Source organism: Pristis pectinata, chromosome 1 (assembly GCF_009764475.1).
Source record: "Pristis pectinata isolate sPriPec2 chromosome 1, sPriPec2.1.pri, whole genome shotgun sequence".
Lineage (NCBI taxonomy): Eukaryota > Metazoa > Chordata > Chondrichthyes > Rhinopristiformes > Pristidae > Pristis > Pristis pectinata.
In genome coordinates, this window is record NC_067405.1 from 15,903,985 (window position 1) to 15,916,881 (window position 12,897).

The window sequence follows — 12,897 nt, forward strand, 5'->3', positions numbered from 1 at the left end:
GCACTTGGGGCACACGTTACACGTTGTCCGATCTCAGTGATCGGTTACACTGGGGGCAATGAGAGACGGATTACACCGCTGCAATGAAGCTCGCATCCCTAAATCCTGCAGGTTGGAAGTGCCTGACGCCATTTCCTGGGCTGGATTCACGCATGCCCAAGACCGCAGAGGGGATTTGGATAATTTCATGCGGGACTTCCCCCCCACCCCCTCATTCCCTCCCCTCCGCCTGTCGGTGCGTTTGCAGCGAGCTGTAATTTTGTGTGGGTTTGTGTAATTGATCAGCGCCGCTCCTCGTTACACTGCATCAGCCCGCTGTTCCCTTCCAGCTAGCTTCCTTCCCCTCTGCCTGCCTCTCCCTCCCAAGCGATCAGAGGGGGAGGAGGAGGAGGAGATGTTGGGCTTCTTGCGGCGGACACTCGGGCGCCGTACTGTGCGCCGGCACACCGAGAGGGAGAAGCAGAGAGAGGCGCAGAGATCGGGGACTCACATCCCGGCGGCTGGCGACAGCAGGTCCATAATAACCTGCCGGGTCTCCCTACTGGACGGCAGCGATGTCAGCGTGGATTTACCGGTAGGAAAAGTGCTTTTGTTTTCTGACTGGTCTGTTCAACTTAATTTATGCCTCATTCACACCAGTTTGAGCGACTCACAATCGAGGGTGCAGTAGGTGTTCTAGATTTTAATACAAGACTTGCTTCTGCTTTGGAAAGATGCTGGGAAAGAAATATGTTTAAATCTGCAGCGAAAAAAAACAGGTTTAAAACCAACAGGCAGAACGCTTTCGTTGCATGTCTGAAAATAAAGACGGTAATTAGTATCAAAGCGTGTGTGGGCTTCTCAGTGAACTTCTGCGGGCGCTGTTCACGCACAGTAATGTTATTTTTTCCAACTTGTTCATTTTCTCTCGAAGGGTGTAAGGCTTTGTGACCCAGACTGGAGGAAGTAATTCCTTGCGGGCTAGTGATAAGTCACTCTCTAAAACCCTCTCTCATCCCTGTGGAGTGAGTGAGGTTGATGCTCGCAATATCTCAGCCTTGCATTTCAAACAAAAACAAGACTGCATTTTGTCAAATGATTGTCTCTCCTTAAGCCCACTGATATCAAAATGACTGCAGGCGAAAGGAGGTTCACTGAGTGTTCATCGTAAGGACAAATTAGTGAATATTGGAAGTGTAAAATAATACTCGAAAATCTTGCAGCTATCCAGCAGTAAGTTTGAACGTGTTGAGTTCAGTTCTGGTAGTCATTATAGGAAGGATGTGGAAGCTTTCGAGAGGGCGCAGAGGAGATTTACCAGAGTGCTCCCTGGATTGGAGAGCATGTCTTATGAGGATAGGTTGAGTGAGCTAGGGCTTTTCTCTTTGGAGAGAAGGAAGATGAGAGGTGACTTGATAGAGGTGTAAGAGATGATAAGAGGCATAGATGGAGTGGACAGTCGGAGACTTTTTCCCAGGGTGACAATGAGGGGACATAATTTTAAGGTGATTGGAGGAAGGTATAAGGGGGATGTCAGGGGTAAGTTTTTTACACAGAGAGTGGTGGGTGCGTGGAACGCACTGCCGGCAGAGGTTGTGGGGGCAGATACATTAGGGACACTTAAAAGACTCTTAGATAGCCACATGAATGAGAGAGAAATGGAGGGCTATGTGGGAGGGAAGGGTTAGATAGATCTTAGAGCAGGATAAAATATCAGCACAACATCTATGAGTTGGAAATGCATCCATGTGCATCTCTCTTATAACATGAAAGAAACTTGCATTTCTTTGGTGTCTTTCGTAATCTCAAAAGATTGCTGAGCATGTGACAACCAATTATAAAAGCAACCACAAGAACCAAACAGTTAGGAAGGCAAAAGGTATGTTGGCCTTTTTATTGCAAGAGGATTTGAGTACAAAAGACGTCTTTGGTGAGACTGTTTCTGGAATAATGTGTACGTCTGTTCTACTGACCTAAGGGGAGAGACGCTTGTGATTGAGGCAGTACAACAAAAGTTGATCAGATTGATCCTACAATGGTAGGTTTGCTATGTGAGGAAAGGTTAGGTAAACTGGCACTGTACTCACTTGAGTTTAGCTAAGAGTGGTGAGCCCATTGAAATATACAGAATTCATACGGGGCTCTTAAGGTAGATGTGTGGTTGGTGTTTGTCCCCTCTGTGGCTGGGATGTCTAAGACCAAGTGCCACTGTCTCAATAAGGGGTCAGAGATGAGAGTATTTTTCTGGGGAATGTGAGTCTTTGGAACTCTCTTCCTCAGACGATGGAAGCAGAATCTTTCTACGTTTTTGATGTAGAGCTAAATGGAGACTTGATAAGGGGGTTAAAGGTTACCGTGGCTAGACGGGAACATGGAGTTGAAGTCTCAGTCAGACCAGCCCTCGACCACACTTGCGGAGCCCAGTGGTCGTAATCTTGCTCCTAGTTCCTCTGTTTGCATGTACCAATGTTCGTGTGAAAGAGATGAGGAGAAATTTCTTCAACATCTATGGTGAATTGGTTGGTTTATTATTATTGTCCCTTGTACCAAGGTACAGTGAAAAACTTGTCTTGCATACCATCCATGTGGGTCATTGCATTACATAGTGCATTGAGGTAGTATAAGGGAAAAAACAGAATACAGAATAAAGTGTAACTGCTACAGTCCATCTTATCGTACTTGGGACCATTCAATACTCTTATAATAATGGGATAGAAGCTGTCCTTTAGTCTGGTGTTATGTGCTTTCTAGGAGGGGGGAGAAGAGAGAATGTCCGGGGTGGGTGGGGTCTTTGATTATGTTGGCTGCTTTACTGAGGCAGCGAGAAGTGTAGAAAGAGTTCATGGAGGGGAGGCTGGTTTCTGTGATTTTCGTCCAAGAAGGCTCAGGTCCTATATTCAAGGCACATTTTTAGATATTGGGGTAATCTAGAGACTTCTTATTTTCTTGACAGAGAATGAGGCCATTCTGTCCATCAATTCCATGCTGGTTCTTAGAGCAATCCCATCAATCAATTCCACACTTGTATCCCAGCCCACTTGCCCTCAACTGAACTCTGCTTCTCCTACCACCCAACTACACCAGGGGTAATCTGCAGTAACCTACCAACAGCACATCTTTAGGATGAGGAAGGAAACCGGAAGAGCTGGGGGACATCCACTCACTCAACAGGGAGAAGGTGCAATCTGCTCAACACCCAGTCAGGATCGAACCTGCATCACTGGAGCTTGGAACTGTGAGGCAGTAGCACTATGTGTTGTGCTATTGTACCACGCTATGTCATTGGTGCAGGCAGGTGGCAATGAAGTAACAGGCCAGACTGTGGTCTAATTGAGGGATATTGGCCAAATGCGGGCAAATGGGACTTGCTCAGGTAGGCAGCGTGGTCAGCATGGATGAGTTGGGCTGAAGGGCCTGTTTCTGTGCTGTATGACTCTAGCAGGTACAAGGGTCTGAATGAACTTCTAGTGCTATTTCTTATGATTCTTGAATTCAAAGTGCATGCAGGAGATGTACAGCCAATCGGCAGACGGCAGAGTCCATCCCACAAACGGCAGTGTGATCTTGTGACGAGGGCTATAAGGATACATATTGGCCTGGACACAGTGGTGAGCTCCATTGCCCTTCTTACAGTTCTACGGGACCTTTTATTATGGGCCTTGGTTTAATTCTTCATGTGCAGAACAAAGTAAACATTCTTGTTGTTTGATTCACTGTTCTTTTTGTCAGCAAAATGCTTGTGCTCTTGGTAAATAATTAATCTGGGGTCTACATGGGTGAAGTGGTAAAGATGTTACAGGGGAAATGTGGTTGATTGTTGTACAATATTTATTTTCTTGCAGGATTTGAATGTGTAGGGTCCTGATGTATAAATTGCTAGATGTTAACTAGCTTGACCATAGGATGTGTTAATGAAAATCACTCAAGTCAGAAGGTTGCACACTTCTGCTTGTGAATGGGGGGAGTACTGCTTTGTTGGCAGACTAACCTTTTGTACTGAAAGTTATGTTACAGTGTCACCTTCATGCAGGGCTGGTGTTTAAAAGCATAAAAGTGCTGTGATTCTATTTGAAGAGGAGCAGGAAATTTACTGGTAGCCCCTCCCCAAATACTGATCACAAATAACCACTGACCTTGCAACTCAGAAAGAGGCCATGCAGCTCTTTCTAATTCTTCCAATCCACTATCTGGTTCTCTTGTGCATATTCCTCTGGATCAAGTGTTTGTCTCTTCCAGTAAAATGTACGATTGTCATGGCTTCATCTACTCCCTACAGCAAGGCATTCCAAGCAAAAAAAATTATTCTAATCAAATTTCTGATGACCTTCCTCATCGCTTTCTTGGCATCAACCTTAACTGGCTTATATCCTTGTCACTAACTTACCAACCAATGGGTTAGCTCACTTAAATAAAAATTGATTATAATTTTAAACCACCATTGTTCAATTCCCTCCAGGATCCTTGTGCTTATTGGGAATAATCCCAGTATCCCAGCTTCTAGTTTAGTTTCTTATTAGTGAATTTGCAGTGCATGTTTTAATGCATTTTCTATAAAGCAGAATATGGTAACTGTGGCCGAACCATTGTCTGTCCACTTGATGTATGTAGATCCATGGTGTGTGTGTAAACTCTGACCGTACCTTGAAAGTAATTTCTTGTACTTTGGGACATCTTGAAGGCATAATTGATATAATTAAATGAATGTTTTACCTCCATGATTTTGAAGATTTTCAATATTCCAGACATAGCTTCCAAGGGTCAATCTCATCATCTGAACCTTTGGATTTTTTTTGTATGAGCTGACACCATTTTAACATGGCAGCATAACTAGTCTCCGTCATGTTCTTTATGAATTGGGCAAGGATCCAGCCTCTGTGTTCTCTTCTGTCATTTGTTGAATTCACTTTGGTCGGACTTAGCTGTTTGCCTCTTGAAACGGAAGGTGCCTGCTTAATAGATATAGAAATGCTTTTTGTAGTGCTGTGTCCCTGACTTAAAATAGTTCTGTGTATTTATGAACTCATGGAGTTAGTCAGATCACTATATTTACTGTCGCTCACAATTGTTGCAATACATTGGTAGTTAATTGTTTGTTTCCTTTTACTGATGCAACAGTAAATTTGTGTAGGTGCAGTACATTTGAAAGTGGGCTCAGTGGCTTGCTGGTTGCTCATCAGATTAGCACTTTAGTTGCATTTGTTGTTCACCATTTAGCTGCATTCTTAACATATATGCTACACATAAAGGTTATGCTCATCTGTACTGTTGCTGTGTCTGTGGCTTAGTTTTGTACCACCGTGTGTCCGGTCTTGGATTCTGCTCTGTCTGCATTCAGGATTGTATTTGGGGTCAAGCCTATCAGCAGATTGTGGGTTCGTGTGATTTCCAGAGTGCTCTGTTGCTTGAGATATTGGATGAGATAAACTGAGGTCTTATCTCCTGCTTCAGTTAGGTGTAAAACAAAATAATCCCATGTCCCTGTTTGAAGAGGAATTACAGTGATCAATATTCAACCCTCAATTAATATCACTAAAACTGATTAACTGTTTATTTATCTAAGTTATTTGTCAATGTTGACTCTTGACTGGGTTCAAATCTGCCATCAGTACTTGAGATGACATGTTTATATTGTGGTAAACTGGACTCTACGTGCTACATTCCTAAGAATGCTCTCACTAATACATGATAAAGCAGCTGGAATGCCTCTTTATTTCAGCTCATTGTTGGTGTTATCTCTCTGCTGTTGAGATTTAGTTATCTCTCTGCCATTTGATGTATGGCTAATCAGTGCTTCCAATTCCTCTAATTTTCCATTCACATAATTTCCTTAGCTATAATCCCCTTCTGGATCTGTTGTCGGATGTGAAGCTCTTTGCTTGAAGATACTTTTGCAAAGAGGTTCCAAGCAGAAATGCTGTGGAACGCTTTTGATAACATTTCTTTAAACTGCTGACGATCCTTATACCGCCACTCTCTGCCTTCCATCGCTCAGAATGCTTTGCACCCATTGTAAAATATTTCCATCACTTCCTGCTTGCTTTATTTTGTCAGTGTTAGCCCTTCCTGAGCAAGTATATCAAAGATTTTGCGAAGATCTACAGCACCTCGTATTGGCTCAAACAAGCTCCTTCGTGGCACCTTTAATGAAAATCATTAAACCAGATTGGCAAATCATTAACTCACATCAGCCACCATTTATGACTTTGAATCTAGGTGCTCCATTACTATTTCTTTTAATAAGTGTTTCTTTAACGTCACCCATGGTGGGCATCAAACTCATTGGTCTGTGGTTGATCTTTTTTCCGAGAGTAGCATGAGCATTTTCTCTATATCATGGGCGAGCCTTCATTATTGGGTGATTTGGTCGTGGATCGTGTTTGGCAATGTTCCAGTTGTTTTCTCACTTGCTTCCTGAAGGATATGTCATCTCTAGCTCTTAGTCATAGAGCACTACAGCACAGAAACAGGTCCTTCGGCCCATCTAGTCCATGACGGCTTGGTTTTCTGCCTAGTCCCATCTACCTGCACTGGAACATATCCCTCCAAACCCCTCCCCTCCATGTACCTATCCAAACTTCTCTTAAATGTTGCAATTGAACCTCCATGTACCACTTCCTCTGGCAGCTCGTTCCACACTCGTACCACCCTCGGAGTGAAGTAGTTCCCCTCAGATACCCATTAAATATTTCACCTTTCACCCTAAACCTATGACCTCTAGTTCTAGTCTTGCCCAACCTGAGGGGTAACAGCTTGCATGCATTCACCCTATCTATACCCCTCATAATTTTGTATACCTCTGTAATATCTCCCCTCATTCTCCTGTGCTCTTCATATGTGAAGAGTGACAGCAGCACAGTGACAACACCTCACCAAGTCTGACTCTCACCAATTTATTGATGCACCATAGAAAGCATCCTATCCGGATGCATCTTGGCTTAGTATGGCAGCTGCTCTATCTATGACAGCAAGAAACTGCAGAGAAACAAAGGACTGCAAATGCTGGAATCTAGATGAAAAACATGATGCTGGAGGAACTCAGCAGGCTAGGCAGCATCCCTGGAGAGAAGCAGGCGGTCAATGTTTCGGGCCAAAATCTTCCTTCAGGACTGAAGATAGGAAAAGGGGAAGCACAAAAGCAGAGCAGTGACAGATGGACAAAAGAGGCCACACTGAGATGGCCTCAATGTGGCTTCCTCCATATTGGTGAGACCAAACACAGACTGGGTGACCGTTTCACAGAACATCTGCGCTCTGTCCGTAACCGTGATCTGCATCCAGTCATTTCAACTCCCCCTCCCACACTATCACAGATATGTCGGTCCTCGGCCTCCTCCGCTGCCAGGAGAATTCCAAGCGCAAACTAAAGGAACAGCACCTAATTTTCTGTCTTGGAACCTTGCAGCATATGAACATTGAATTCTCCCACTTTAAGTAATCCCCCTTCCCTCACCATGCCTCTCTTCTTCCCTTTCCTAGACTCTTTTTTTCTACCCTTTTTTTTCTCTCCTTACCTTTGACCCATCCCCTGGTGGATCTGCTCTCCCCTCCTCCCCCGCACCTGCCTATCACTATCTCTTACCTGCCTCTACCTATCACCACCCTGTGCCCACTCCGCTTCCCTCTTTTGTCCACCTATCACTGCTCTGCTTTTCCCTCCTATATATTGGGCTTCCCCTTTCCTATCTTCAGTCCTGAAGAAGGATCCTGACCCGAAACGTTGACCGCCTGCTTTTCTCCACGGATGCTGCCTGGCCTGCTGAGAAACTGTAGAGAATTGTAGACACAGCTCAGCACATCATGGAAAGCAGCATCCCCTTCATGGACTCTGTCTACACTTCTCGCTGCCTCGGTAAAGCAGCCAACGAAATCAAGAACCCCACCCACCCCGGACATTCTCTCTTCTCCCCCCTCCCATTGGGCAGAAGATACAGAAGCCTGAGAGCACGTACCACCAGGCTCAAGGACAGCTTCTATCCCGCTGTTATAAGACTATTGAACGGTTCCCTAGTATGATAAAATAGATTCTTGACCTCACAATCTACCTCATTATGGCCTTGCACCTTATTGTATAACTTTAACACTTTATTCTGCACTGTTATTGTTTTCCCTTGTACTACCTCAATGCACTGTTGTAATGAAATGATCTGTATGGATGGCATGCAAAACAATGTTTTTCACTATATCTCAGTACCTGTGACAATAATAAACCAATTTACACAGAACTTGCCTAATGATTATACAGGGAAGCCAATGTCTCCTTAGTCCTTAAACATGTAGCTCATTTAATAGATATGTATTTTTTTGTGTTAAAACTCTTTGTCCTTATTCCCACTAATTGTTGCTGCTCCTAGATCAAGATGTGGTGTAGTCAGACTAGAAAATGTTGTACAAATGTGAGAACACCTCTCTGAATAAATCCTTAGCAACACCATAGATAATTGATTATCACAGGCGGATCATTGTATCCAGTGCTGCTGGGCATGTCTGCCTCTACTGAAACTTTAAGGGATACGAGGTTTTAATGATGTGTCCCATTACAAATTTCAAAGGATGTTTCCTAACCCTGAGAGGTTGAGGGCTGGAGAGCGCTGAGGCGTTATAAGAACGTGTGGAAATGTTCTTGCAGTGGGAAACTGGTGGTATCATATTTATTAAAGTTCGGATGTTCTGGCTGTGAATCTTCAGTTTCGCATTCGCGTTTGATTATAAAGCATCCCTGCTTCGGAGGATGTGTGTCTGCAAGTGTGCAGTTCATCAACACATGTCACTTTGGGCAGGATGACTTGTTTCCACAGCAACACACAAGATGCTGGAGGAACTCAGCAGGTTAGGCAGCATCCATGGAAGGAAATGGACAGTCGACATTTCAGGTCAAGACTCTTCCTCTGACCTTAAATGTTGACTGTCCATTTCCCTCCACAGATGCTGCCTGCCCCACTGAGTATTGGTATGGGTTTATTATTGTCACTTGTACCGAGGTACAGTGAAAAACTTTCTTGCATACTGATCGTACAGATCAATTCATTACACAGTGCAGATACATTGAGTTAGCACAGAGTGCATTGAGGTAGTACAGGTAAAAACAATAACAGTACAGAGTAGAGTGTCACATCTACAGGGAAGTGCATTGCAGGTACACAATAAGGTGCAAGGTCACAACAAGGTAGATTGTGAGGTCAAGAGTCCATCTCAATGTATAAGCAAACTGTTCAATAGTCTTATCACAGTAGGATAGAAGCTGTCCTTGAGCCTGGTGGTACGAGCCCTCAGGCTCCTGTATCTTCTGCCTGATGGGAGAGGAAAGAAGAAAGAATGACCTGGGTGGTTGGGGTCTTTGATTATGCCGGCTGATTCTCTAAGGCAGCGAGAGGTATAGACAGAGTCCATGGAGGGGAGGCTGGTTTCCGTGATGCGCTGGGCTGTGTCCATAACTTTCTGCAGTTTCTTGTGGTCCTGGGCAGAGCAGTTGCCATACCAAGCTGTGATGCATTCAGATAGGATGCTTTCTATGGTGCATCGATAAAAGTTGGTGAGTGTCAAAGGGGACGTGTCAAACGTCTTTAGGCTCCTGAGAAAGTAGAGGCGCTGGTGAGCTTTCTTGGCTGTGGCGTCTATGTGGTTGGACCAGGACAGGCTATTGGTGGTGATCACTCCTAGGAACTTGAAGCTCCCAACCCTCTCGACCTCAGCACCGTTGATGTAGACAGGTGCATGTTCACCGCCCCCCCCCATTTCCTGAAGTCAATGACCAGCACTTCCTCCAGCATGTTGTGTGTTGCTCCAGATTCCAGTTTCTGCAATCCCTTGTGTCTCCACTCTGACTTGTTTCCACTCCTGTTGTCTGGGTTCAGAGGTGATTCCTGAGGCCAAGGTGGGAACCTTTCCGCAGATGAAGGCAGGTGGTGGGGAGCGGGTGGGTAGTTTGTCAGGTGGTCCACTCCTACAGCCGCCTATGTGGGGTTTCAACGTGCTGCCAGTTCATGGCCTCGCTGTTCTCAACGCCATCTCGCATGTTCCTTCTTCACTTGGAGTGGTTGTGGTCCAGAGAATTCCAGGAGCAGGTTGGGAATTTTGCATTTTTTAAAGGAGGCTTGCGAGTAATTATGTTAAAATGCACCCTGTCTTTCTGTACAGTTGGCATCCTGGAGGTGTTTCAGTTGCAACAAATCTGACTCTCTTGCGGGCAGTGTTTAGTACACAGGAAGATCCCACCAATGGTAGGGCAGTCTCTTTCCATGGAATGCTCAGTTCTGTTGTACTTAATGGATTCCTTTACCCAAGTGATACAATGCATTAGTTCAATTGGTGCCTACAGACTTGATTTGAGAGGGGACAACACAGTGGCTACCTCTGTGTCCTGACAACTGTGATGTTATGTGACACACAATGCCACAGCAGTTAGTCTGCTGCCTCTAGTGCCTGGGACTCGGGCTTGGTCCTGCATCTGTGCTGAGCTTGCACGTGCTACCTGTGACCATGTGGGCTTCCTCCTGCATCTCAGAGAATGTGCTGGTAGGTTGATTGGCCCTTAACGTAGGTAAGCAGCAAAAGAATCAAAAGGGAGTTGATGAGTATGTGAGAGAGAATATGTTGCAAGGGCATAGAGAGGGGGAATGGGACTGATGAGATTGCTGGGAGCTGGCATGGGCCAAATGGCCTCCTCTGTGGTAATAAGTGAGTGCAGACCACTGGGAAAAACCACCTTGTAACAATCTGATTTGTAGAGTAATGCAGCACTGAAATGGATCCTTTGGCCTAACTTGTCCATGGCAACCAGGACGCCCATATCCCTCTAAACCTTGTACCTATCTAAGTATCTTTTACTTGATTGGTAAATGGCTGTATACCAGCCATTACAAGGCACACAATGGCTGGTATATTGCAGTGGGGAGAGAAGTCTGAGCACTGGCCTCCTGCCAGTTTTCCAGGAGCCATGGGCCTTCTGAACACTTTAGTGTGGGGCCCCACTGAATGAGAAATGGGTGGCATTGGCTTCCTTGGTGCCCCAGGCTTTGGGTGACAAGATCATTAACTGGATTAAACAGGATTAATGGAGGGAAGCTATCCCAGTTACCATTTGTTTAAGGACCAAGGATTTAAATTTTTCAACAAGCTGTACTTGGAGGCTGTGAGGAAAAGTTATCCTAGGGAAGGAATAGTTATGGTCTGGACCTCGATCTATGTAGGGTTAGTGGAAATGCAGTCATTCAGGGCTTCCAAAGCAGAATTGGGTGGGTGTTTGGGGGAAATAATTTGCAGGGCAATGATTTACTCCTGCTTGGAGCTGACACAGAACCAGTGGGCTGAAAGGTAGCCGCTTGTGCTGTGACGATTCTGATTCCATGATTGCGGGCTGTGTTTTTCCTGGGATTGGGCTTCTTCGGAGTAGGTTTTGACTCTCTGGCATCCTTCCTGCCCAAAGGATCCTGGTGATGTACATCTCGAGGTCCCAAACGGCTTGCACTGGAATGTGTATTGTGGCATCTGAAGGAGTGAGAGAGGGCTTGTTTAAGATGAGATATCTTTATCAGTCACATGTACATCGAAACACACGGTGAAACGCATCTTTTGTGTAGAGTGTTCTGAGGGCAGCCCGGAAGCGTTGCCACGCTTCTGGCGCAAATATAACATTCAGCGCCAACTGATCTTGCTACTGCCAAGTATCCACGTTTCCTTGCAACATCGACTCAATGGGCCAACATGATTTCCTGTGGCCCATTAATTTCCCTTGTAACCTGCTTTCCCCCACATTCCCATCAACTCCACCCCCCACCCCAACAGATTCTACCACTCACCTACACACTAGAGGTAATTCACAGCAGCCAATTAACCAAACAACCCACTCAAGTTGTTGAGATGTGGGAGAAGACCAGAGTAGCTTGTGCAGTCACAGGGAGAGCATGCAAACTCCACAGAGACATTGTTGGAGGGAAGGATTGAAGCTGAGTTGCTGGAGCTGTGAGGCAGCAGCTGTGCCAATCCCAGTAAGTTAGCCCGGCCTGAATCTATCAAACAATCCCCACTTAATAATGGCTGGAAGTTGGTTCCTTTGCAGGTTCTTGGATTGAACAAGTGATTTAAAGAATGTTTCACAGAGGGAGTATAACTTTGTCTTCTGTTTCCTGTTCACAAGGGATTGTAGAGCAGGAGTTCACTTCTTAATATAATCCAACTCATCAACTTTTTTAAAAATCATTAACTATTAAATTGTCATATGATTTTTGGGAGGATGGCTGTACATGCATCCTCACAGTTATCATGCCTCTTTTAGTCAAGCGAATTGCAACAGTGCAGATGAGTCTTGACCCAAAATGTCGACTGTCCATTTCCCTCCGTAGATGCTGCCAGAAAGTAGATGAAGGAAAGGCTGTGGATGTTGTCTACATGGACTTTAGTAAGGCCTTTGACAAGGTCCCTCATGGGAGGTTAGTTCAGAAGGTTCAGACACTAGGTATCCATGGAAAAGTTGTAAACTGGATTCGAAATTGGCTGTGTGGGAGAAGACTGTGGTAGTGGATGATTGTTTCTCAGACTGGAGGCCTGTGACTAGTGGTGTGCCTCAGGGATCTGTGCTGGGGCCATTGTTGTTTGTTGTCTATATCAATGATCTAGATGATAATGTGGTAAATTGGATCAGCAAGTTTGCTGACGATACTAAGATTGGAGGCATAGTGGACAGCGAGGAAGGCTTTCAAAGCTTGCAGAGGGATCTGAACCAACTGGAAGAATGGGCCAGAAAATGGCAGATGGAGTGTGAGGTGTTGCATTTTGGAAGGACAAATCAAGGTAGGACATACACAGTAAATGGTAGGGCACTGAGGAGTGCAGAGGAACGAAGGGATCTGGGAGTTCAGATATATAATTCCCTGAAAGTGGCGTCGCAGGTAGACAGGGTTGTAAAGAAGGTTTTGGCATCCT

At 45.1% G+C, this 12,897-nt stretch overlaps 1 protein-coding gene across 2 annotated transcripts in view; it reads left to right on the top strand.

The window, feature by feature from the left end:
- Positions 1-224: 224 nt before the first annotated feature.
- Positions 225-12,897, top strand: part of epb41l5 (erythrocyte membrane protein band 4.1 like 5) — a 158,428-nt gene continuing 145,755 nt past the window's right edge. For both annotated transcript variants that reach the window (XM_052010850.1, XM_052010859.1), the window contains exon 1: positions 225-574. In XM_052010850.1, the coding sequence (XP_051866810.1) occupies positions 395-574 (180 nt within the window). In that variant the 5' untranslated portion in view covers positions 225-394. The remainder of the gene's footprint in view (positions 575-12,897) is intronic.